Source organism: Toxotes jaculatrix, chromosome 16 (assembly GCF_017976425.1).
Source record: "Toxotes jaculatrix isolate fToxJac2 chromosome 16, fToxJac2.pri, whole genome shotgun sequence".
Lineage (NCBI taxonomy): Eukaryota > Metazoa > Chordata > Actinopteri > Toxotidae > Toxotes > Toxotes jaculatrix.
This window is the reverse complement of record NC_054409.1, coordinates 10,445,551-10,473,528: the sequence shown is the minus strand read 5'-3', so window position 1 is coordinate 10,473,528 and position 27,978 is coordinate 10,445,551. Positions and strand designations below refer to the sequence as shown.

The following is a 27,978-nucleotide window of genomic DNA, read 5'->3' as shown; positions in this document are numbered from 1 at the left end:
ACACACACACACACACACACAGTGACTGTGCTGGTTCATGCTGAATACGGAGCTCATGGCTGTCCCTGGCTGAGGTAGACGCACACACTAAAGAAAGACACCAAAGTGAACAACAAGGAGGTCTTCTTCCCTGCCATGGGAGCCTGACCACCAGCTTCTACTGTGTACCCGTCAAAAAGCTTCGTCCAGATGGATCATTTGAGAGCCAGTATGAAGACTGTGGAACCCATTTCAGTCATAAAGCTCCTTTTTCTGCTGGTTCTGGTCACGTCAAGTTACGGCATACAGGGAGGTAAGTGAGGTTTTCATATGCTGGCACTCTGTGAGCTTTTAAAGAATATCTTTTCTTCATCATAAATTATCAAAGGTGTCTCAAGTACTCTGGGATTATAAAGAAAAACAGAACAAATTCAGTATACTGTCTTTTATTCATAGAAATGTGGAAGGTGTGTTGTGCTTGGTAATTTAAAACTTTTTAAAGAGATAGTTCTTTTGCATGATCTTTCTTCTGACTGTGTGTCAACAACGCATGGGAGAGGGAAAAAGAAATATGGAGAGCATCCTTTATTCTTGCAGACTTTTCTTAAAGAGAGTGCTTCCCCACGTGCTACACTGAGATCACCTGTTTTGCGCTACATCCTGCAGGGAAAAATGAGAAGGTGTTTATAGGCCAACATAGTGTAAATGTGACTAAATCTATATCCTTCCTACACTTCCTACACTACACAACTGTTGTAAAGGTGGTTAGGGACGAGCTATTCCCTCTGCTGCTATTTCTGTGATGTGATCAATTTCCAGATGATTGGGACACCTTCACCACAGCTACACTGTACGCAGACATGATCAGTACCTGTTGGGTATCATATGAGTCATTGATTCCTGTATTTTTCCAATTAATTCTCAAAAACTGTAATCATCATTAACCTATTATCTGTTTTGAGCTTGCCATAGGAAAGTATTGGTCTTAAAAAGAAAACTGGTCCAGAAATGAGAAAAGATGGGCATCTCACAGGTCATGAAAGACTTTTGACTGCAGCAAGTTCAGCTGTGGCTTCAGGATCAGGACATGTGAGATGGGTACCATTTCAAATGCTGGCACAATTTTACAAGCACATGCACAGGCCTGCAGAGCAGACCATAGACATACAGTACATGTTTTTTTTAAGTACAGATATACAGCACATGCTGCACATTGGCTCAGGGAAACAGGTGGTGAAGATGCTGTCACATTCTGCCAGGGTGGGTATTATAGCTAGCTGGTGAGCTGGGCTAGACTGGCATGGTGTAGAGCTGGATTTGGCAGATGATCCGTGCTTTGCGTAATATGTCAGTGATTACAAGGCTGAAACGAATGTGCATGGCATCTTTCTTGATGTTACATGTCACTGACGGCATCCTGTCAGCAATGATTTGCAGATGTACGAGTGAGAAAAATGATTTAACTGCCAATGATATGTTATCATAGTGTGAAAAATCATAAAGTGACCAGTGGTGATGCTTTACAATTGAGAAAAAGTGTAAAAAGTAAAAAGTAATTCTTTCTACTTTCATCACACAAGGCGAAATCCATCATTTGAGTACAAATTTCTACCCACAGTTGCCTCAGTACCTGAAGATAATAGCATAGTTGTCATTATGTGCTTTAATTGGTGTTTATCTTTCCATGCACACATGTTCCATTAAAACCACCATATGTGCAAATTTGTCAGCAGTAATTTTTAACTTTTCCCCCTGCCTGCAGATTTTATGATCAGCTATAGTCTAAAGACATTCAGGCTCCAAGGGCAGCAAAGTGTCTCATTTTTACCCTAGATGTGATTTGTGCCCTAGATCTTAGTCTTGGACTAAAATGTTCTTAGTCCAAGACTACTTTGACTAAGAACCTGATATAATGGAAGTCTGCTTGCCATGCAACTTGCCGCACCATCCCTACCAACCTGATGGCTCATATCTCGTTGCTACTCTTTGTCCTGGATATTCTTGAACCTGGTCACTGAAAATAGTCTATCCCTACACATTCTGTTGGCTTGGACCTCACCGGTGCCTTCTACCCCACCTCCAGAGGTTTGTCTGCACTCTGCATGCTGACAGCTGCCACCTTTGGACCCCTGGATTCTCTGTAATGAAGGGCTTCCTGTGTCCCTCTCTAGGCACTCAACTGCTGTTATGGGCACTGCATACATAGGGTCAGGTTGTTTGTCAGTTCTCTTTCTGGGGGTTTTTGCACTCCATACTTAGTGACATTCTACCTCAGTAGAAGTGCCATTCTTGAGCCACTGCCAGTCTAATATGCCAGACTGACTCTTAGCTGAAATTACATCCAAGAAAAGGTGCTTGATTTTACTGGGAACTTGATGTCTGTGTTGTTTTCGAAGCTCTTGACACAGCCGGTGTTGCTTGGTGGCCTATGACTCATTGTATAGGCCGACCTTGTGTTGTCTCTCACAATGTGGCCAAACCTCTTGGAGACAAAGCTGAGGATAATAGCTGCCATAGCCTCTTGCCGGCGGTCCACCTCCCCCTTGGCTTCTTAAAATCAAGTTTAATCATCTGCGACTTGACTGACCACAGTTTTACAAGCTGTGGCTACAAATAAATATTAAAGAATTTTGGACTGACAAGTGCTGTATAAGTGCATTATTATATTCTTATTATTATTGCTGGATTTTGCTGTGGTCATGAGGCGTGGGCCAATTGAGCAAAGCTTAGATGGATGGCACAAAAGGATTCACTTTCAAGGGTTCTGTTGGCCTGAGCTGGCTTTCATTAGCTTTGATTGATTTAATTTGAAATGAGTGTGAGCAAACAAATAAATTGAATGTTAATCATTACTAATCTGTCCCCTAAAAAAATGTATGTATATTTCTTGAAGACCTCTTCAAGTCCCAGTGGTCTTGTGAATGAGTTTGAAACTTTCAAGCTTTCGGTTAGATGAAGTGGTGACAGCATAGACCAAAACAAAATGAAACTTTGGTTACTGCAGACAACATGCAACTGTTTAGAATCAATATCTTAATTGTGATAATTATATAATGTAATAATAACACCAGTGTCCTATGAGCCACTTATTAGTGTAAAATATGCTCTACCAGGATTAACACCACATGTGCATTTATAGACAGTGTGGAAAGTTAAAGATTGTGCTTAACGTTGCTCAGCATGTCTGTCTGCACTGAACCAGTATAAACAATGGATGACTTGTTTGCAGACATCTAATCTGCAGACATGCCACGAAAACAATACTATTTTTGTGTTTGTTCTTGTTTGACCACAATGAAAGTAAAAAAAAAATTGTATCTGGTCTGCATGATAGCATCCGAGAGAGAGAGGGAGAGAGAAAGAGAGAGCACTGTTTACAATTTGACTCAAAGTACGGAAAAAACCTGGAGGATAAACTACAAATCAAAGCAAACACCAAAGGAACCAAAGGGTGTTATAAGTTACAGGCTTTAAGACCACTTTTATGGGAAAGAAATAGAGTTTGGAAAGGTTGACAGATCTGAAGGATACTGGAGGAAAAACAGGAAAGATGCAATTAAAATTGAATGGGAAAGATTTATTCAGTGATCACTGCACTGAGATCAACAATGAAGAAAAGTTGAAAAAAGTTGTAAAAGCAAAATTTGTAAAGCTGATTTACAGTGAGTAAAGTGAATACACAGTGATAGCTATGACAATATGGCTGAGACATACTTGGTCAGGAACACTCACTTGTTGGCTATGGTGCCTGAGGACTTCACAAAGACACAAATGTCTAAACCTGGTCACACTGAACAAGAAGGAACATTTTTCATCCTGCACGTCAGTAATTTTTAATAGTTTTATGTTCTGGAATGGACACACACTAGCACTAAAACAAAGAAAGGGAGTGATAATGGCAGGCAGTTGGTTTGCATCAAGTAGGTTCGAGTAATAGATACAGTAAAGGCCAGATGTGACCACTGTTACTGGAGGCCTTAACAGCACTGTATCACTTCTGATGTCCAAAAAAAGAGAACATTTCACAAGGTCAAATCCGGCGAGGCTCTCTAAATAATGAGTCATGTGGCTAAACATGGGCCATAGTGAACCCTTCACTCTTCAGATGTTGTCCATTTGTTTAGACAGAATTTTGGCAATAGAAAGAGAATGAGAGAAAAAAAACTCATTCTGCAAACTCATTTCAAAACAAGCCTCTCGTGTAACATGCTACAGTCCCATAAGACATTTTTAAATCATATTTTTCCTTTGAAAGTTGTTAAAGGGATACATTTTCTGACTTTTATTGCAGCAAGCTGAAACAACACAACAATGTCACTGAAATTTGTGGCCACGATAAAAAAAAATTATTTTCAAATTTTTTATGTAACATTTGAAGTGCGCCACATTTTCTAAATCGTGTTTGATCAAACACGGATCTGCACATGAGTCTGTTTGGCACAGTGGTGTTTTCAGCTAAATGCTAATGTCAGCATGCCACATTAACATGCTCATAATGACACCGCTAACAAGCTGATGCTAAACAGACCATAATGTTTACCATGTTCACCATCTTAGTTTAGAGTGTAAGCATGGTAACCTTGGCCAGTTCCTACTGAAAACAAAGTAGCTGAAGCAGTTGGGAATGTCAATTGTTTTGCATGCTGCTAGCATGGCTAAAAATAAGACTGCACAGCCTACATGAAACCACTTAATAAAGGAAGTAGGGTAGAGTAGATATTTTCACCTTACTTTGACCTTGGCTAAAATTGTGGTGGTGTTTAGAACAAAGGTTTTTAACCTCATGTCAAGGTTTAAGTAATTTATAGTTGCTTTCTTTCCATCACCAGTTCATGAGTCAAACGGCAGCAGTGACCTTGGGCTGAGTGTGGGGATGTGGGCTGGTTTTCCAGCCATTTTATTGTGAAATCTTTCTTTCACAAGAGACAAAACAAGCACAGTGTCCTTTAAACCCTAATCCTCTCCTTCATCCTCCTTTCCTTTCTTCTCCATTCCCTCTCCCCTCCTCTGTTCTGAGCTTTGTATTCACTTCTCTCTTTTCTATTTTGCCTCTTCCTCCTCTCGGTTCGAACAAAGTTTAAAGCAACCCTGATGTCTCTGATCTCAGTCCACGCATAAACAGTTATTGCCTCACTCCTGTGCTACTGCGATCTTCTTCCATCCCTTTTTCCTTTCAACATGTCTTTGTTTTTACTACCCCTCTCATTTTCTCCTCCTTAATATATTCACCCAGAGTGAAAGATAAATATCAGACAACCTTATTTAGTTGCTTTCCCTTTTACCCTTATCTCATTTCTCTGAAAATAGTCTCTCTACTCATTTTTCCTTCAACCAGAATATTGATAACATCTTTATCCTGGTTTATGTCATGAAAAAGACCAGGTGGTTGTAATAACTTGTGTATTCTGTGTACACTGACAGGGAGACCGCCAGGGATTTTGGGCCTCCTGAAAAGATATCACATTGGGCCCCTCTATCCCACCAGAACAGACCACACCAATCCATGAAATATAACACTGTGCAGACATACATGTAACATTCTGCTAACAGTGGAATTCACTATTTGATAATAATTAAATAAGTCACTAAGTAACTAAGTACACATACCAACTAGAAAAGAAGCAGCTTTGAATATTGAAATGGAAAATGGAAAACAAAATGAAGGCCATATGACAAGAAGGTATTATTTTAACATTGGCTGTCACTTTAATGCAGACTGAGTCACTCAGTGTCCAGCATCCAATACAAACTATGGGCTGTTTTTGTTTCATATAACGACTATCATGTGGAAAAAATTATGACAGTGTTTAAAGTCTTATCAATGAAAATGACTGAATATTTTTTGCTTTTTTTTTCATAATAATAAAAAAAGAAATTCCCATGGACACCCTGGGTGCATGTTGGGCAATACAGAGGCCCTCTGGATGTTTTCTTGCCAAAAACAAGAAAATAAAAAGAAGCCATTAGATTATCAGCACAAAATATTGTTCTTATTGATGACAGATTAAGAATTATGAAAAAACAAACAAAAAACAAAACAAAAACCTAATGCTCTAATAATTTTTTGGGCCCCTGTCAAAAGGTCAACACTGTAACAAAGTTCAGAAGATCTGATTTGTCATTAGTCAGAGTTGGACACTGACTGACTGAAACAGATGACTCAGTCTAAAACAGGAATGCCAAGAATGTCAAAGAATTTGGCTGAAAAGATGCAGCTGTTTGCTCTTCCCTGAGTTAGACTGTGATGTATTAAAAAGAAACATGCTCAGTGTCCAACCCTGTCTCACATGCTATGAAAACGTGTGCACTAGTTTTTTGTTTTAAATCAACACATCTGCATAACAGTGATTCCAGCTCAATGGCACATTCAGTCAAAAAGTCCAACGTCAGTGTTCTGTCTGGTGACAGGGTTGCTAAAAAAAATAAGGTAGCCTTGTTAAATTTTGTTTCAAAAACTATCATGGATTTCTTGTTTTCTAATTAATGTTTTCATATTTTCTTGTATGTTCACTGCCTAGCACCTCGTATCATCACCTTATTAGAGACAGTGGATGTGTTACTGGATCACAATGCCACCTTCATTTGCGAGGTGCAGTCACGTCCCCCTGCTGACATCACCTGGACCAAGAATAATCACCCAATTATGTAAGTTAACAGCAAACAACATTTTCAACGATAGTATTCAAAGTCTGCAAGTCTGCTCTTGCAGGTTAATTAATGAATTTGTCTTTACATACATGTCCCTCAGATATGTCTCCTTGTGACTGATTTTGGCCATCACAATTCTACCATTTGCAAAAAGTATATCGCACCCTCCTTTTTGCCCCACCAGATACTATGACCCGCGGTACATCACCAGGGAGCAGGGACAGATGCTAATCATCCCTCATGTAAGAGAGTCAGACAATGGGGAGTACTGCTGCCTCGCCACTAACGGCATTGGAGAGCCAGCCAAGAGCTGTGGAGCACTGCAGCTAAAAATGAGTATGTCTGCTTTCTTCCAAAGTTGTAGAGCTGAAGTCCAGATTTTCTAAAGCATGTGCAGATGGTACAACTCAATTCAGAACAAAAAATTCCCAGTAGCATTGAGACAAAAGGCTAAAACCACTGTATCTTGTCTCTTGTCTTGTCTGTCTAAACATCAGAACCGCAGATCAAACGCCACCCTACCAATGTAACCCTTCTGGTAGAATCCAAAGCAGTGTTGCCCTGCGTGACCCTCGGTAATCCCAAACCAGATGTCACCTGGCTCAAAGATGATGAGCTTATCAAGGTACAACATAAATGTATATGGCAGCAGTGGAAAGCTGTAGTCACATGAAGCTTCACTGACTTAGCCTATTAAATAACAGCTAACAGTATAGTGCAGTGTTTACATCTGCAAATGCAGTATTTAAGAATAAAATGGCCAAAATACACTTGGTTGTGTGTCATAGCATCAGATTTAAAAAAAATGTTATCATAATGTTAATAAATTCATTTTATCTTTTAAAAAAAGAGTAAAAAGGGGAATAATTCTAACAAATCATCTCATCTCTCCCAGGTCACTGACCGTGTTACCATTCTTGACTACGGTGCATTGAAGATTCATAACATACAGAAGGAGGATGCAGGGCAGTATCGCTGTGTGGCCAGGAACAGCTTTGGTTTGGCCTTTTCAAAGCCAGTCACCATAGAGGTACAGGGTATGTATTTTAATGTAGTTTTACTTTCTGTGATTGTATGTAAATTTGCTATTAAAACAGTGGCGTATTATTGTTTGGTTGCAGTGTAACCATGTGTACATGTGTCTGTGTGTCTGTGTCCGTGTCTAGCTCCAGCACGAATCCTGCGGGTGCCAAAGGAGAAGAGAGTACCGTATGGCAGCCAGATTACCCTCGACTGTAACGCCACAGGAAATCCAATCCCCACCATCACCTGGCTGGAGAATGGGAATACTGTAAGTTTTCAGGTTCAGCATTTTAGGGTTTGACCAGTATGTGTTTCTAAAAGGCCAATTATGTTTAGAAATGAACCTTGTAGTCCCAAAGAATCTCTAAAAGCTAGCTCCTCATCCATTGGTCCATCTGTGCATGTCTAGCCCCCTTGGATTCTCATAACTGCCTGTGATCTTGTCTCTGTTATAGTGGTTGAGTTTGGCTCAAATGTCAGACAACACAGCCAGCATCAGAGAAATTTTATCACGTAGCAGACATTGTGACACATTGTCAGCTGTAGAGCCTTACATAATGGGAAAGCTGTGACAATAACAGAGTAAATAGCCAGGAAAGCAAGCATGCTTTGTCTGATGAATTTACTCACAAACTTCCTTCATCTTCACATACTGTGGCACAGATCTGAGATTAAACTCTACTGAAATGCCTAAAAGAATATAATTATACAAGCTAATATATTTAGTAGACTAATGGCTAATAAGCAAAATCTGAAGCAACACACTCTTAGGTGTTTTTTGCTGAATGATGTTGTTCCTTTTTGAATATGTATAAAATAGCAAGTGTTTAATATAAATTACACACCATCTCTCTTCATCCTTTACTCATTCTCCCTTTCCCTCGCTTCACTGTCCCTCACACACACACACACACACACACACGCTTGAAGATTGGCTGTGGGATCAGCGATATAAACAGCAAAGGAATTCTCATTATGATGACAGGGGATTGAAGAGATTGCCTTCCATTTAGCCAATGATACACAGTGTTATCAGCTTTAATTTGGTTGCTTTTCTTAAACTCTCTATTTAGATTTCAATGTGGTAAAATTAAAATCTTAAAAAAAAAACAAAAAGTAAATTTTGTGGTGAATTTGACCAGTGGCTAATTGACCATTACACTAGATCATGGAGATTACATACAGGACCACCTTAAGGATGTTAAACAGGACATTCTTTTCAGCAAGAACATCCCAGACACCATTATTTGGTGTATGTCTGCCTGCACTGGTACACAGGCAGACATACACCAAATAATGTCTGGGTATTTAATAGTCTTGGGTGTTACCTACAATGTGATTACAGGCCCATAATGCTTGTAAATACTATATATGTGTGTGTGTGTGTGTATGCTGATTAAAATGACTGGGAGCTGTTCTTCTGGCAGCTTGTTAAGGTCATTAAATTCAGGCTGCATAGAGCTCGTCATAAAAACAGATGGTATTAGACACAACTTCAAATATAGACACACTGAACATCGGCACCTCGACACACACTCACTCACTCTCTCTCACTCTCACACACACACACACACACACACACACACACACACACACACACACACACCTAAATATACACACAAATATACAGAAACTATAAACAACGCATTTCATCTTGACATATCTGCATAGTGTGAATACCAGGGAATTTTTAAATAATCTGAATGAGTGATAAGTGACAAGTTATAATAATGCCAGGCACACTCACATAGTGCATGCACTTAATTTTATCAACTCAACACCCATGAGATTATAATACCTTACAGTTAAAAAAAAAAAAAAAAAAGTTTTCACACAGTGTAAGTCCTTTCACGTGATCACATATCACTGCTGTTTTTCTTAATTCCAGATCTCAGGCGCATCGGTTGAAGAGACCTTGGTGGGAGAGGTGATTCTGTCTGTTCTTAAAGTCACAGTGAATAAGCCGGCTCTGTATACCTGTCTGGCCTCCAACAGACACAGTGCTGGAGCCAACACCGTCAAAGCAACTGCAAGAGTCACTGTCGCAGGTAGCGACGTGTTTTGATTTCCATTCCTACTCAAGATGTTACAAAATCACTGACCGCCACATCAGAGAAAAGCTAATAGTTACGGCTACTTGCAGCTATTGTGTCTGCGTGTGTGTTATTGTTGTTATTGCTTTGCTGTGTGTTATGTTAGCTGCCAGTTATATTAGAGGTGTTTTGTGTCGCTTCAGCTGTCTAGTGTCCCCCCCATTTGGCTGATGCTCAACCATACTCAACAGCCACACAACCCATGACCCCAGTCACCTAAAAAAAACAAAAAACAAAACACACACACACACAAACATCCCTTCCTCCCAGGCCACACACATTGTCCTTCCACCTGGTTGTCCCCTCAGTCTCCTCAGTTAACTATGAGCTGGTGAGAGAAGCACCATGGTTGGTTTTCTCCTCCAACTCAGACTGATTTTTATCTGTCTGCCTCCTCTCATCTGTGTGTCTCCTCTCTTCTCCCCTCTCCTCCTGCTCGTGCTCCTTCAACCGACATCTTCTGGATATTGCCACTTCCCCATAGAGTGGAGGTAAGAGAAATGATCTTCACAGCTGTTTAGTGTTCTGAGCTTCGTTTTGTTATTTTTTCTTTGTCCTGGTCTATTTTCATGTAACATGTACAATGCAACAACCCATTTTTCGTGAGTTTATGGAGAAATGTTTCAGCCCAAGTGAACCAGCTTCAGGATAGTTACACAGTACATTAGCTGTCATTAACTTTTATATTGGTGCCAAAACCACTTGTGTTTGCACAGTGACATTAAGTACTGTTGCTTCCTTTGGGTCTGCTGAAGACAATATGGAGTTTAGTCGTGTCAATAAACCTGCAATGTTAAGAGGGAGCTGTTCTCTCAGTCACCCATATGGTGTGAGTTGAATTTGAACTTTGCTGAACCACAGCAAAGCCCCCTGTTACCACATCTGGACTGTGGAACTACACAGAGAGGGGTAGAGAGAGGGAAAGACAGAGAGACCGATAGAGGGAGAGAGAAAGAGAGTAACATAAAGTTTTGGCCTTGGGATGTCTGACAAGAATTTCTGTGGTAAAAATTAAGAAAGAGGCAGTGGACAGCAGGTCACAGACAGATGTAAAGGCCAGGTTTACTTATAAGATCTGCCATCTCACGACCACATCTGGACTATATACTGTATTTATAGGATGCAGAAACAGAGAGAGCAGAGAAGAAAGAGAGAGAGTAAAGAGAAGGAGGACATGGTAAGATGGTGGGGTTGATAGATTTACAGGTTAGCCTGAGGTTTGATGGTTTGACTTGAACTCTGCTGAAGCATTAAACTCCCCAAGAGGTGACATCTGGAGTTTGTAATTGTTGGTGTACACACAGGCAGGGGTGATAGCTGTCAGAGACCAACAGGCAGGCTGAAAGACCTTGGATGCGAGACAGACAGAAAGAAATGTGGACCATGTCCATGGAGAAAGGCTAACAGACATGAGGGCTGAAAAACAAGCAGGAGGACAGATAGGCAGGAACCTATCTGTTGGGCACGTTACTTTGAAAAAGTAATTAGTTATAGTTACTAGTTACCTCTCCCAAAAAGTAACTGAGTTAGTAACTGAGTTACTCCACTATAAAAGTAACTAGTTACCAGGGAAAGTAACTACTTTTAAAACAGTAGGCTACTGAAAATACTACTGTATAGTAATAGTACTGAAAGTAATAGCAATAGTACTGTACTGTAATAGTACTGAAATTTCTTGAACAAATCCAACTTTAATTCCTTAGCATTCATTCATTCATCTATCCATCCTCCTTCCTAACACTCATCCATGCACGCATGCATTCATTCATCCACCCAGCCTACCCAGTCATCTCACCATCTCAGCCATTAAACCATTGATTGTATCTTAAAAGTAGAAGCTTTTCAAACTTAAGGTCAGAGAGCCTGTTCCTCTTTGGAGTAAAGATGAGCTTCCCCAGGCTAAACAGTCTCTCTACGGGAGCACTGGATGGAGTGGCTGTATTGTATTTGAGTGAAATTTTCTTTATCAGTGGAAACCTACAAAGAGAGTCCATCCCTTGTGCCCCTGATTTAAAGTAATCTGCGACTTGACTTTCAGCAGTAGCAGAAGTGTCATCCTCGTCATCAAAGGCAAAGAACTCACCCTCTATGGTTGAGTTGGTATGTGTTGGTGTGCTGGTAGTACCTGTTTGCTGGTCTTCGTCTCGAGCACCTTTGCGGCATTCTGCCAGAAGACTTGCCTTGGCCTTATCCTTCTTGTCCTGTGTCCGCAGCCAACGTAATTTAAACCTAGGCAGAGTCACCGCAGCCAAGATAGCATTCTCGCTTTCCAGCACCTCTGCAAATCCTGTTTTAATTGCCTGAAATGACATATAATGCAAAGAACATATTAAACTGACTATCTACACACACACAACATTATGAGCATACTTTTTTAAGAAAACATTTTACATTATAATTTTTACATAATGTATGGATGTATTTAACATATTTAAAAATAAATACTAGTTCTTACTGTAACAATTGCCTCTGGAAGGTCAACCATAATTTGCAGGCCACTCTTCAGCTCCAGGGTCTTGAACACCAATGTCTCCATCGTGGGTAAGAGAGTACCATGGAAACCGTTGTCCTCTCCCTGAAGTATGTCTAGGGCTACTGTTAGTGGCTTCATTGTCATACAGTACTCCCTGAGGAACTGATGCTCTCTTTCTGTAATGGCTTTTAACCCAAACTTGGATGATATGGTGTTCAGCTCGACTATAGGGATCTCACAGATTCGAGCAAGGGCATCATAAAAAGAGTTCCAACTCGTAGTGCAAGGGACTATCAGCTTTCTCGCAATGACTTCATCCACAGTCTCTGCGGCCACTGTCGAACAGCTAGCCTTGTTCCATAAGGCTGTGCATTTTGTTGTAGCACGTCTGTATACTGCTTTCATTTCTGGTCTTGACATCAATGCATCAATATATTTAGAAAATGTCTTTCGACACGGCGGACCGGATCCTCCTCTCATCGGTATTTTGCCCATGAGGGCTCTGAATGAGTCTGAATCAACTGTTGACAACGGCAGCATGTTTTCCACAACATATCTGCCTATCAATTTATTAAGTTCCGTCTCTGTCACAGGTTTTTGTGGAGCTGGAGCAGAAAAATCCAGCTTTTGCTGCTTGGACGGCGTGGCGCCGTGTTCTCCGGAGCTCACGTTAACAACACCGGGCCTGCTATCGTTACCGGTCGACAGCGTTTTTGGCCAAAAGTTTAGTAGAAGCGTGTGCCGTCGAGAGGTGCTTCATTAAATTGGAGTTGCTTACACAGGACGTGGACAAACCCTTTGCTCTGGGACACAATGTACACTCAACATGTACATTTTTCACCTTTTACCTCGATAAAGTTAAAGTAGTGCCTGTATTTCCACCTCGAAAACGCCGTCTTTCCCTGTGACTCCGGACTCGCCATCTCTGATAGTTTGTGTGCAAACACCCGCCCACCTGATGTCTGTGGTTGGCTTAACGTAAAATCTTACTCCAATCATCATTACCTATGCGGTTATCCCCCGCCCCCCCTCACTAAAGGGGGAAAAACACACATTTGGAGCTCCTGTGTCTGTGTGAGCCAAGTGGGATGACCTCTTCGTAGCTTCAGTAACTTGTAGTAACGACATGTTGGTAATGGTAACGGCCTTCTAACGATAGAAAAAGTAATTAGATTACCCGTTACTAAAAAAAGCAACGGCGTTAGTAACGGCGTTTATTTTAACTCCGTTATTCCCATCACTGTGTATGACTGACATTTTGTTTTAAGAGGCAGCAAGGAAGTCCAACAGACAAGCAGGCAGACAGGACTTGATTTCACATGAACCCTCTGCAACTTGTTTCATGATCAACATCTGGATGATGTTAAAGAAGATATTTCAGCTGATAGACCATTTCTTAGTATTTCTTTTAACGCACACACCTCCACAAAAAGTTTAATAAAAAACTAATCATCAGCCAAAGCAGTATGGGATCTGTTTATTGCTGTTTCCTGAGGACTTAAAAGCATTGGTGCTTTGGAGAGGAGAATCTCTACTATTAACTCTCTAATAAAGGGATTAAAAACATGCCCCAAAAATTAATAATAATAAACAGTCCTCTTTAAACACCCTTTAACAAACGGTCAAGCAATCACATCTGAAAGTCTAGTGTGTGTCTTTCTCTTTTCAGACTCTACAAGGGTGTTGCAGGCTACTGTAGCGCCTACAGAGGAGATGTTTGCCGCACCATCCTGCGAGATGATTCGCTGGTTTTCTTTAATTCCTCCCTCTCGGACCCTGAGGACATGCAGGAGTACCTGGTTCAGAGCTGGTGGGCAGAGCTGGAAGGACTCAGTATGCTGTGTAGCCCTGCAGTACGCTCACTGCTCTGCCACTCCTCCTTCCCTGACTGCAACCCATCAGGGTTAGGACCTGCACCTAAACCTGTCTGCAGGTAGCGTATGTTCCTCTTTGCGCTTTGTTTCACTGGCTCACTTTGGTTGAAGCTGTATATGAAAGAATGAAGGAGGTGAAGGGGTGGATTTAATAGATGACGATGAAAAAGTGATGGAGTGGACACATTTAGAAAATTATGTAAGAAGTGAGAGTAAATTAACAAAATAATGAAACACTGCATGAATGGTTGAAGATGCTTTATCATTTACATCCCCCCTTTATAAAACAGGGAACACTGCCTGGCTGTGAAGGAGCTGTACTGCCATAAGGAGTGGTTGGTACTAGAGAGCAGCAGTTCAGTCCAGCCTGGGCTCTTAGGCTCGATCACTGGGTCCCACACTCCAACATCACTGCTGCCCAACTGTCAGGCCTTACCAAGCCTTCGCACAGACCCTGATGCTTGCACACATGTCCCTTTTGTAGGTAAGATATCCCTTACTGAGACAGTTTTGTTTCAAAAAATAAGCATACTGTATAATACTAAATTAATGTTATGTGCTTTCTGGTAGGAGAACCAGTTTCTTTCATTTTGCTAAACTATTCAAGATCAGATATGCCCTGCATTTTGTTCTGTTCAATTTCTTAACTACAGTTTGCTAAATATAAGACTAATTCTGTACCGCAGAAAAATCTTGATCAAGGCAATCTAGCATAAAAGCAGTGATGAGGCACGAAATGAAGTGTGTGTAAGAGAAAAGCAGGAGGTGGAGTGCAGTTATATGCTGTGCTGAAGGCAAAGGAAAGCCTGGCCTGCTACGCTGCAGGTCACCGATACTGATGAAGTCATTAAGAGGGACCAACTAGACTGAGCCAGAATTTACAGCTGCAAGTGTGTGTGTGTGTTTGTGTGTGTGGTGTAAAGTATCTGAGCATAGTGGTGAGTATGTTTGCTCTGTGATACAATTGCAAATGTACTGAACTGACCTTCAGGGCTGTATTGATTTCTCCATAATATGATTTTGATTTGGATTATTTAAAAGCCTTACTTCCTCTTACTATTCATGGTTTTTAATCTGTACATTTCTGCATTTCAGACATCAAGAAAGATCAAATTACAAGTAAGTATAAAAAAAAAAACATTTAAGTGCAACACAACTGTATCATCAGTACTAATCTCACACAGCAATAAATGAATCATATATTAAATCCTAAGTGTTAAAAATAACAAATTAATTCAATAACCATATCTGTTTGGCATCAACAGCAACATGTTACAATGACAGAGGCCGTTTCTACCAAGGCAGCATGAATGTGACGAGGTCTGGGATACCGTGTCAGCCATGGAGCCAACAGGTAGTGTGTGTGTGTATAAGCCCCTAAAGCCATAAAAGTCACATCACTTTATAGTTGTAGAACATATAAACTTAAATATAGCATCAAAAAAACTTTGCAAAAACATTGCAGTATCTGCTCATGGGAATGTCCCTGTCCTTTGGAACAAATATTCCTTTTTTTGCATGCTTAAAACTATGATTTAATCATTGGGTGGAGTCCTAAGTAGCTAGCTAATTAATGACATGTCAGTTACCATCTCCACCAAAATAAAGATGGAAAAAGTTTAAAGGAATACGAGGGAACTGTTGAAGAGCTTTGCTGAAATTTCTAGTGATTGACAGCAAGGCTGCCAGCACTTAATTCCTGTATTTAGTAAGTGTGACTGATGTGTTGTGTGTGGATGTTCAGTTTTATATCAAACATTCCTGACCTCTACTCAGAAATAGAAAAAACACACAAGAAGTGCATAAACACAAGCACACACACACACACACACACACACACACGCTCACACAAACACACACAACCCCTGTGGCCAAAAAGCCCCTTTATGTTTTTATGGATTTGCTCAGTGAGAGAGTCTGTTAGGGTGAACTGTTACTACTCTCCTGTGCAGTGTGTGTGTGTGAGTGTGTGTGCCAGGTCAGCAGAGAGGGAGGGGCTCATCGTGTCACATCCTGCCTCTGGAAGCAATTAGCTTTCACACGCATATGCTGCACATACTCCATCACCAACACGCACTGTAACATTTTACAGTTGCTGACACACACACACACACACACACACACACACACAAACTGTACGTGAAATTGAGAAAACGTTTGCCCTCTGATTCGATAAACAAATATTAGTGCATTCCTTCTTTCTTTCCTTTGTTTTTTCTCCCTCACACACACACACCCCAAACCATGTGCATATTAGACCATATAACAGACAAATATGAATGCTACATGTGCTATATCACACACAAATGTACACACAGGGAGAATTATTATTCTTACTGACGGTCCGTGTCTCCTTCAACAAACAGCAACTTTAATCTGAAAACACAAGACAAGATTAACTGTCTTCTACTGGTTGACACTGGCAGACATGCTTTGTGTGTGTGTGTGTGTGAAAGTGGATGTGTTGCAGCATACATGTATGTATTAGAGTGTTTTTTTTTGGGACTACACTACCACTACATATGTATTTACAGTTGACTCCGAATGCTGTCAGTAACGATTCACATGTCTCTTAACTGCTGCTGGTTAATGTCTTAACCAGCAGATCATCCACTGTGTAGTGGATATGCTAGATGTAAACATAAATTCTTTGAGTCTCTTTTGTCTAAGTATTGACAGCTAAACAGAGATTTGTTAGTGGAAAAGAAACAGTCTGAGCTTACAAGTTTTCTTATCACATATCATCACAACTAACAAGCTCTACACTGAAGTACAAGGATACAATGGATGTAATGCTGCCTCTTTATTTCCATGCCCCCTACATGCATTGGCTGGTGAGGATGCTGTCATTTTGCCTGGGACATGTAGTCTTTTAGTGCAGTGTCATGTAATGTATGTAGCCATCAAGTGCATATTTAAGCTCTCTTTATAAGACTCTTGTTTTTAAAATGAGCTAGATTGAGACATTGAAAGGCCAGCCAAGACAGCATTTTGAGGGGTTTTCACAGAATAGAAATGAGAAGCCTGCTTTTGTCTACCACTGTCTCAAATAAAGGACCCATTGTGTCCAAAATTACGAAAGATTTCGAGTGGAAAATCTGCCATCATTGTAAACTGCATATGTTCCATGCGTGAATGGAAAGCATGAGAGGCACAGCAGCAGCAACTAAGGGGATCAGGGTTTAGCAAACTGTCAGTTACAGATCCGCGGTGAAAATGTATTGTCTGTAATACAAGTCAGGATTTAAAGTTACTAAGAAAATACAGTGACATCAGGAAGTGGGAATGTAGCATGAGCAGCTTCCAGGAAAAGGCTGGAATTTAGCGATATGGTGTTCTGGCCAAACATAAGTCAAAAGGCAGGCTGTTAAAAAAGATGGGATTATTTTGATGATGATTCTTAAGTTCCTGGCCAGCACCAAAGCTTTCATTTCCTCTTGTAAGTATAATAATAGCATGATTGGGATAATGTCTGTTGGAACAGTTCTCCCAGAAGCTAATGGGAAGCTGATTGCACCATTTTGAACTCAGAAGGCTGGTGTGTTTTTCATTGGATGAGATGTGAGACTCTGAAGGTTAAAAACAAACATTCTTCTTCTTTTTGGGGGTGTGTGTGTTTCCCAAATTCTGATTAAGAAATAAAATGGTTAGGGTTAAGGTTATGGGTTAGAGTTAAGATTTAGGCTCTAAAGTCAGTGTAGTTTTTCTAAAATCTACAGTTCGAGATTACTCAGTGATGCCTCAGGTTACAGTCATCATTTACCGTCTACACATCATAGAGCAGATGTTTTAACTCTGTTTTTATAGTGGAAATAAAACATTCTGTACATATGAGTCCTTTAGGAAATGAGCACAACATTCTAATGTTCCACACACACCATATGTTAGTCTACATGGTAAACATGCATCTGTGTTCAGCACATACGCAACACATATGTATCCCCCAGAGTTGCATGTTACATGAAAGGTGAATAGCGTGTATAGTGTGAGTGGTGTCCCATTTTATGCTGAGTCATAGAGAGGAACTGCAGCCAAACTTTGATTCGGTCTTGTTCCACAGAGACTGTCGAGCCCATGACTGATGAATTAAACATACCATGTCACTTTGATGGTATGTTATTTTTTGCTGATAATATTTGATGGCTGTTGCTCCGTTTTAGTTACGGAAAAGTTCTATGAGCGTTTTGTGTGCTCTCAGAAGAACCACATCTCTGGTCATGTTATTTCAGCACCTAAAACAGCCTTTGTTTTATCCCTGTGAAGCGACCTCTTGTGGTCATTAGAATTATGACTGTTCTTTGACAGAAGCAAAGCTGGATGTACAGTAACATAACATTATCATATTGCTGCAAAACATCTGCAAGGAGGAAACCAGGATGGATAGTTAGGTGCACGAAGTGTTGGACTTATGACATTGAATAGTTGCAGTCCATCATCCCCCTAAAGTCCATGGATTATTTTGGACAAATTACCTAACTTGTTTAGGTATATGGAGTTGTTGTTTTTAACATTCCTGGCAACCTGAGGTTTGACTTCTCAGGGAATCAGCCCTGTGAACAGTTTGTTTGACACACTCAGCTACAGCAGCACATGTGTTGAACCCAGCTTTTTCGGCTCATAACTTCATATCTCACGGGATAAATTGGACCATTGCTCTTTTGATGACTAAAGCTCATGACACATGAAGACACCAGATGTTCAGTATTTGAGTTGGCACTCTGGGTTGCAGAAACAACCATGCAACCCCTAATGTCCCTCATTATAGAGCATTTTACAACCTGTGTTTATTAAACTGTAACTTTACAACAGATCCTGAACAGGGCCTTGAAAATTGGAAATCCATCTTAGTTTCATTTCTGATGTGAAAAGTAAAAACTCTGTCCGTTCAAATCGGCTTAAAACATCTCTTAAACATTCCAGAAGAAAAAAAAATACAAGAAATTTATTGATCAGTCTTCACTGATCCTTCAAGTCTGTTTCCTCTTTACCCCTCTCCACAGCATGGGGTCAGCAGCACAACAGAGCAGATAATGTTTTTTTCTCAAAAACACCTCTGGGCACAGAGGTTAGCTCACAGATGTACTCACTTTACCACTAAAGGAAGTAGAAAGAAGAAGTGCTAAATTTCTGACAGAACATGAAGTAAAGGTCTCTTTTCCAAAATGCAACAATTCTTGGTAGCGCTCAAACTCTTCTGTTCCCTTTTCAGGTCATTTTGATGATAGTGATCTGTATGTTTTTTTTTCTCCCTACCATTCTCCCTTGTCCTGCAGTTTCCCCACGAGCACCGCTTGTCCGTGGATGTCATTCCAGAGTTGAAGAACTCAGACAACCACTGTAGGAACCCAGGAGGAATCAGTGACAAACCCTGGTGTTACACCTCAAATCCCAACATACGCTGGGAGTACTGTGCGGTGCAGCAGTGTGGGCAGGCAGGCATAGCATCAGGTAGTGCTTTCTCCTTTCTTTGTATCTTGTTCACCTGTTTCCAGTTCATGGCATTCTCCCACTCAAACATGTAAATGCACGTGCAAAAGAAAATGTTTATACCATATTACTTTACGAGCTAGCAGCTAACATGTTGAATGTAACAACTTTCTAGAAGCCCATGCACAGCATAACACCTTGGTGTCGAATTTATGTTTTTCAGTGATGAAGCCAGAGTCACCGGGCCCCCGTCAGACTCCTCGTCTCCCTCCCACAACCACTGTGTCATCTCCAGCTTACTCCATGTCTGTCATTGTTATCATCCTGACCTCAATTGCAGGTGCAGTCTTCCTCCTCATCATCATCCTCGCCTGCCGCAGACGGAGGAAGCAGTGGAGGAACCGAAAGAGGTAAAAGAAACACAAGATGCGCATTGCTTTTTATCTACATTTCAGTTCTTAGCTCATCCACTTTCCATCCACAGAGTGATGGAGACCCCAACGCTGAGTGCTCTTCCATCAGAGCTCCTGCTGGACCGACTCCACCCCAACCCCATGTATCAGAGGGTTCCCTTGCTGCTGAACTCAAAGCTACTGGCTCTTGAGTACCCAAGAAATAACATCCAATATGTTCGCGATATTGGTGAGGGAGCCTTCGGACGGGTTTTCCAAGCCAGGTGAGAGGGGGAGGTGAGGGAGAGGGAAAAGGGGAGGAGAAGAGAAATGGATATAGAAAGCAGAAGGAGAAGGTAACTGTACAACTGGGTAGTAAAAAAGAGAGATGAAGTGATTAGAGTTAAACAAGGATAAAGACAGAGAAGCAGAGATTCAAAACTCAAAGAGTCCTCCACTGAAAATCGGAAAGAGATTTTAGAAACAGGGACATTTGCTTGTAATATTACATTACTCAGACTAATACTAAGTAGATGACATTGCTGCCAGGGGCTAACGTGATGATGTGGATATTTCTCAGGTGGAGGAGTGGTGAGACAAGATTCAGAGAGAGGGAGAGAGAGAGAGGGGGATTGAGTGGCTTAACAAGGCCAGCGGTCATAATGAGAACTGCTGCGTCATTGACAAAGTCACAAGGAGAGCTGCTACCGGTGTCACTTACACTGCACACTGACCCCATTCACAGCAAGACACAGATGTCCCAAACTAATCTCTAGGATCAGACTAAATTCCAGACTTGGGTCAAATAAGAGTTGGACTTCTAAAAAGCAATAAATCTCTTGTACAAAATCATTTCAAAATATATATTTTGGGCTTGTTCTGTGAAGCACTTTGGGCTGCATGTTTGTAAGAGAGCCAGTACATCCATCACTAATAACCACTGCAGCCAATTAGAATGTTTTATTTTTTCATAGTAGTTCAAAGTAGCAGAAGTTTGAACTTTAGTTAATTTATAGAACACTTCTATTAACAAATACAAACGTACAATGTATTTACACAGATACTTTACAAGCACGAAGACATATATGTTCAGATATTGTGGAAATAAAACACGACTGAAATAGAAACCAAAGATCCAAAGCAATTTAAAACCCAAGGAATCAGATAATCCTTCTAATCTGAGGGGTGGTGCTGTAAGGGGTTCTGAGATAGATGTACGAGTGAGACAATAGAGAGATTTGTAGAAAATTAGAAGGATTTTGAAGTTTATTCGGAAATGAACGAGGGAGCCAGTGTACGGATGCGAGGATGTGGTCTCATTTCTTGGACTGTTAAAAATTGTTAGTGCGCTAGGACCAACTGCTTCAAATGACTGCTTTAGGTGCTTTGTCCGAATTATATCAAGCTGACAGCTAGTGGGCTTCATGCCTGCGTCCAAGCGGGAGTAAAAAGACTGGAAATTATTAAAAGCAGGAGGGTCTGGCCCGTAACAAACAAGAAACATACGTTTTCACACAGAGAACGAATAAAGTGCCTCCAAGAAAAGTGTCCTACGAAGAGTGGCAAAGTAGATTCATGTAAAAATGTTTGGGATTTTTAATATAGACCTTAAAGATCATTGTGATGACTAGTTTTCAAAGTAAACAATTACATTTTAAGTGCAGCAAAGTGTAAAATAACAACAGACAGCACACTCATTAATTGTCCATCATGCATTAGACTGCAGTTGAGAATTCAGACCTTCTGAGCCAATGCCAGTATGTGGAGCATGACAGATAAACCAGGGTACAGAACACACAGTAAGGTACTATAATAGTTTGTGGCACTTTAACAGTAGCACTGGTGGTGCGTAGCCAACCAGGTTTGTGAGATGTCCTTCTGGCCAGCTGCTAATCTCTCTGTGAAAAGTGGAATGTTGTGGTATATGGACACCCTTGAGAACATAATACACACACAAACACACACACACTGGGATGACTGTACATCTAAGGGCATTCATGGAAAGTATTCCTCAGTCAATATCTACTACATGTCCAACATGAAAGTAAAAACCTAATTCTTAAACTTAATCATTAAACTAAGTCTTACCAATTGAACTGCTCCTGTAGGGAGTGAGGACTGGCCAAAATGACATGAGAGTTTAAAACTCAAATTCGGTCTCACAACGATAAAAGTACAAGAAGACAAACACACACATGCACACTCATACCTGTACACGTGACTAGTAACAGGCAATGTGTTCAAATAAAGACATGTTCCTTGGATGCACAAGCCCTCAGGAGGACAGATAAACAGTCATATAAACACAAAGGCAACACGTGTTTTGTTGTGCATTTTCACCCATGCACACATACACACTCACACACAACGTATACAGAGACCTAAATAGACCAGAGGAGTAAACAACTTCTTCCTGACAGGGTCTGGGTTTCAATCTATAGTTTCCCAATGTGTGTGTGTGTGCAAGTATATCAGGGAGTGAGTGGTTTCAGATGTGTAGGTGTGTGTGTGTACAAACTATGTATAAAAATCTACACTGACTTTAGGTTGTCCCTGTTGTGAGCAACACAGGAAGTGTGTGTATGAATGTCTGTATGCGTTTCCCTTAAAGTGTTTCACATTTAAAGAATCCTGTAATTATACAGTTGTGCTGTTGTGCCATGTTTTATGTTGGGGTGCTTGTTGGTAGATTTAAAAGACACATTCAAAACACATGGTCTCAGAAATGTGGAGAATGCATTTTCTCACCCCCACAATGCTAAAATATGTAGAATTCTGCATTTACATATTTATTATTTTGTTTTTACGATCTCTTTACTTGAACATTCATGTGTGCGATTGTTGCAGAGCACCAGGGCTGCTGCCGATGGAGTCTTTCACGATGGTGGCTGTGAAGATGCTGAAGGAAGAAGCCTCAGCCGACATGCAGAATGACTTCCAGAGAGAGGCAGCACTCATGGCAGAATTCGACCATCCGAACATTGTGCGACTCCTAGGTTCGTGTGCTGTGTGTGTGTGTTCGTAAGAGAAACAGAGTGTCCAAGCCAAAAACAAGATCCCCAAAGAGGTTGCACTCACAGCTGGATTTTACATTGTACAACTTCTGGAAGGAAAGTGAAAAAACAGATAGTAAAGAAACGGTATAAGAGACTTAGAAAAGGCAAAATAAATTGTCACTTGTCATTAAAACATCCATGAAAACAGTAACAGAAACATCTGTCTAAGAACAAAACAATCAAATTGTACAAGGCGTCCCCTTAAATAACTGCATCCTTCAGTAATCATCAGCATCACCATCTTTTATTTTAGCTCTATCATGTTATCCACAACAGCCAAGGGAATAGACACTAAATCAGTCTCTAGTACAATACATTAAAATCAGATGACCAAAGTCACATAACACATAAAATCTGAAAGTCCATGTGGTGATAAAGCCAGACCTTGTCTTCTAAGTATCACTTTTGTTTTGTTAAATCTGAATTTCAGTTTTTGCCCACATATATTAATCCACATGGTACTGAAACATTTAAATAACCTTAAAAGAGACAAAGATTTGACCTGAATGTGGACTGGGTTGTACAAGAGAGGCCAAAATGTTTGTAAGAGAGTGAGCAAATCATGTGTAAATAAGGGGCAATTTGTTTTTGTAAATTCAGGTCCCCACTTCCCACACATGCCGTAATTCTCCTGAACGAAGTCTTTCCCCTCAGATCTTTCTCTCAGTAGTACTATAAAACACTAGAGATCCAGATCTGTTTGCCAGTAAACAAGTGTTGCTTGACAACTAATGTGCCTTTGTTGCCCTGAGTAAAACAAATGTCCTCTATTAAAGTTTATCGGCACTATTACAGCCCATCTAATCTAATACAAACAGCTCGCATCCAAATATATTTCCAGGGAGACATTTAGAGATACAAAACACTATCTGGTGCTGTCAGTGAGTCAACAAATCCATTGGTCAATGGCTGTGCTGGAAAAAGTTTGTTTACTTTGGTCTGTTTTACATCTCCAGTGGCTGAGAAATATTTTAAAAATCAACATTCACAACTGCAACTTTTTTTTTTTTAGGTTTATCAGACGCTGTATCATATATTTTGGCACAGTTTTGAATGACATTCATTTTGAATGACTGGAGACTGACTCGCTAACACCGAAGTCTCAGATGCACATGAAACTAGAGATGATTAGATAATTTAATTACCCCCTGGACTAAGAATACACTGCAAGTCATGTGTAAAAATATATGTATCATTACCAATGTGTGTGTCAAAAGTAGAGCGACCATATGTCTGTATGAATAAACAGACATATGGTCGCTCTTACTTACTTACCCCTTACTTGTGGGGTCCAGCCTTTTAAACCCCACAAAGCTGTCACAACCCTGGCAAGTATAGTGGGCTCCTAGTTTTTGGACCCGACAAATATTGTAAAACAAGTCCACACACACAACCCGGAGAGCAGTAATCAGAGCTTGTTCTTGACACACAGGACATGAACTGACTGAGCATGACCTCCGAGCCTCCCCCTCTTGCCATGAGTGCATGTTGTTGTTGCAGTTCTTATGCTGAATTGGACATCTGGACATCACAGTTAGAAGACAGTTAAAAAACATTACAGCTGAAAAAACTCCCAGACTCCAGTAGTACCAAATGTGAATGTGCAGCTTCAATAAGGCGCGATACATTTCATTTATTTGTTCAAGCTGTTCGTTGAACCTTAATGGTGTTTACATAGTCACATATTCAAACCAAACAATCCATATTTTTTTAAAGGCTGCTCAATTCCACTAGTTGGAAATATTCTTGATATCTCATTTTATGCCCATTTCCCCAAATTCAGCCTCAGGCATTTGGTATTTTTGGAAACTCTGGGATTTCCACAAGAAATTTAAATAAAGTTATGTGTGTTTGAGTTGACTTTCAGAGGAGGTAGTGACTGGGCTACCGGTGGGTCAGTGAGGTTCCAATTCATGTTACACACAGAAACAGAAGCAATGAAATGCAGTCAGTCAAAATTATGACTGTGGCCAATATGACTCAGTGCATTAACCACATAAAATGTACTAGTCATGCACTGAATTGGAAAGAACACAGACGCAGTCCGCAGCGCTTTAAACTGCTGGCTGAAAGTACTGTCTGACTCCAGTGGGGTATTTCTTTTCTTGTTGGCAGACCTGGTTATTTGTTATCATTTTTTTCCACAGAGCTGTAAAGACCCCAAATGTTGTCTGTCTGTGTAACGCCTGTGAATGCCAGGTTACATGAATGGCACATCTACAGCTTATGCAGGGCTGCTGGCGACCTGCACAGCCTTAATAGTGTGTGCTCTAACTCCTCTAAGCAGTGCACATTGCAAAAAAGCATTTATAGGAATGCATGAATAAACAAGCAGACAGCCACTCTTTTATACAGGTAAAGTAAATAAGTAGTAAATAGAGTAGAATGAATTTGGTGAGTGTAAACATTTGCAGAGGTGAGAAACAGATTAATAAATGGATATGTATTTTTTTAAATAATACATCAAAACACTTTCTTTCCACATCAAGAATGCAAACAACTTCAGTTGTGGAAGATGCATCACTGCCAAATACACACACAGCATTTCAGGTTTTCAGAAACCTAAAGAACGTTATTTGTGAGTTCCCTTAATCACCACCGGGACATACAAAAAGCAAAGCCACATTCACTAATGCTCCCAATTTTAAATTGCCCGTATTCCCCCACTGCACAGACAACCTCAGCAGAACACAAGGCTAATTTAGAAATATACTATGTTTACATCACAGGGCTGCTAATGTAAGACTGTACACCCACTATGTGTGAGTATATTTGTGAGCATGCACACATCACAGGTGGTTTGGTCTGTGTTTATGTCTAGGTTGAATATATATTTACCTTTTACAGTGAATGAATTCATTGTATTATATAATGTGGAAGAAAAAGTACATTTGATTCAGTCTGATTTAATGATGTCACCAATGTGTTTATGTGGTTGACTATTTGTGCTTGTTCTCTCAAACCTCTGTGGTGGGAAAACGCACAACTCACACACTAACCTATACATTCTGTGTGTCTGAGATCATAAAATAAAATCGTCTGTATCCCCTCTTCACCAGGTGTCTGTGCAGTGGGCAAACCAATGTGTCTGATGTTTGAGTACATGGCCCATGGGGATCTCAATGAGTTCCTGCGTCGTCGATCTCCAACCCAATCGGTGCGCACCCTAAGCCGTGCCAGCTTATCGGGTCGCAGCTTCTCCTCTGAGATGGAGGCGGGACCTCTCTCTTGCACCGAGCAGTTGTCAATTTCCAAGCAGATTGCAGCAGGAATGGCGTATCTATCAGAGCGCAAGTTCGTCCATCGTGACCTCGCAACCCGGAACTGCTTGGTCGGAGAGGAGATGGTGGTGAAGATTGCAGACTTCGGCCTCTCCAGGAACATCTACTCGGCTGATTACTACAAAGCCAATGAGAATGATGCCATCCCCATTCGCTGGATGCCCCCAGAGTCTATTTTCTACAACCGCTACACCACCGAATCAGACGTGTGGGCCTATGGGGTGGTGCTATGGGAGATTTTCTCCCATGGGATGCAGCCGTACTATGGTATGGGTCATGAAGAGGTTATTTACTACGTGAGGGATGGTCACATCCTCTCCTGTCCTGAGAACTGTCCTCTGGAGCTGTACAATCTGATGAGGCTTTGTTGGAGCACACACCCATCAGATAGGCCCAGCTTCAGTAGTATACATCGGATACTGGAGCGTATGCATCGAAACACGCTAAGCATGAATGCTGAGCCTGAGGCTGACTGCTAACCTAGGAGATTTTCACAAAACAAAAAAGCAAACATGTCCATCCATGTGCAAAAAAACAGTGAGCTATGTAGTAATTTAGTGATTTTTCCTTTCCCAATTTTTCCTCTTCAGGAGACCCAAAGTGGTAACCTTACCAACAAGTTTTGTATCATAAACGTACTGCTTACATCTTTAATTCAGGACCTCAATTCCTGATCATTTACCCGCACATACCCATCAGACAGGTCTGGTTTTTTTTTCATGAAAAATGTTAAATGACTAAAAATAAATGAACATTTAGTGTTTCATCCATTGGATGTAGAATTTTCTTCTTCATTTTGAGCTGTAAAGGTTGTGGTCTGACAGTGAACATTTAGGTTATAGAGTGAATGGAAAATGACAGTTAGTGCTCAAACAGTAACTACTTTTTCTCTTGTTGTAGTCGCCTCTAGCAAATTCCACAGTGGCACACAATCACTTTAAACCATTGCTGTTGATTGTTTTAATAGAAAAGTTGCTATTCCATTTTTGGGCATTCTATCCATATATGAAGACACACTTTTTTTTCATCATTTTGTTGTTGATCTTTTTTGTTGTTGTTAATTTTACTTTTTTGATAGTGTTTGACACACAGTTTGTTTTAACAAAATCTCAGCAGGCAAAGGTAAAATTAGTTCCTCCGACTTGTATCATCATCGCCCATAAGTCTCTCACTGAAACCCAGACACACACTTTTGTTTAATTCTAATTATGCAGAACTTCATTAACAGGATTCATTTCTGTGTCTTTAAATAGACTCTTTAGTGAATGAAAAATGGCCTAACCAAAAAAAATTTCCTCATTCTGAAAGACTAAATTTTTTTTAACTGGTTCTCACAAAGACAGATCACACTTTGTTCCATGGTCAGATTTCAACTGTGCTGAATTTAATTAATGTTGTATTATGACACAATATGAGGACCACATCAACAGCCTCTTTAGTGTCAGTCTTTTTTGTCATGTGGACGTGTGGTAACAAAAAGCAAAGCCGTTTGTTGTCTTTTAATCTGCTTTTTCTAATTTTATTAGATTAAGAGATTAAGATCAAATGAGAGAAAATGTTGAAGTCCACTGAAAATGCCTTTCAGATGAATGACATGTTTTACTTCTTTTTGAATGTGGCGTGATAATTATGTTTTTATTATCTGTGACATAAATGATACAATTTTCACCACACTTTCTTCCTTTTAATTATGATATCTCTTTGTATTGCTTGCAAATAAACACAATTAATA

The 27,978-nt window shown here is 40.4% G+C and overlaps 1 protein-coding gene across 1 annotated transcript; it reads left to right on the top strand.

The window, feature by feature from the left end:
• The first annotated feature begins 47 nt into the window (after nt 1-47).
• On the top strand, nt 48-27,978 carry musk (muscle, skeletal, receptor tyrosine kinase). The gene is made up of 17 exons (XM_041058198.1): nt 48-292; nt 6,498-6,624; nt 6,812-6,963; nt 7,125-7,252; nt 7,523-7,664; nt 7,794-7,918; nt 9,539-9,698; nt 10,228-10,234; nt 13,886-14,149; nt 14,381-14,574; nt 15,186-15,209; nt 15,356-15,444; nt 19,364-19,538; nt 19,741-19,927; nt 20,002-20,193; nt 22,757-22,905; nt 26,025-27,978. The coding sequence occupies exons 1-17, from the start codon at nt 190-192 to the stop codon at nt 26,723-26,725; spliced, it is 2,919 nt and encodes a 972-aa protein (XP_040914132.1). The 5' UTR covers nt 48-189; the 3' UTR covers nt 26,726-27,978.

Bases quoted from the DNA above. Each gene is read 5' to 3' on its own strand.
- musk (XM_041058198.1), top strand. From the start codon at position 190: ATGGATCATTTGAGAGCCAGTATGAAGACTGTGGAACCCATTTCAGTC. The intron at 7,665-7,793 runs GTATGTATTTTA...GTCCGTGTCTAG, and splicing joins AGTCACCATAGAGGTACAGG to CTCCAGCACGAATCCTGCGG. The intron at 20,194-22,756 runs GTGAGAGGGGGA...CGATTGTTGCAG, and splicing joins GGACGGGTTTTCCAAGCCAG to AGCACCAGGGCTGCTGCCGA.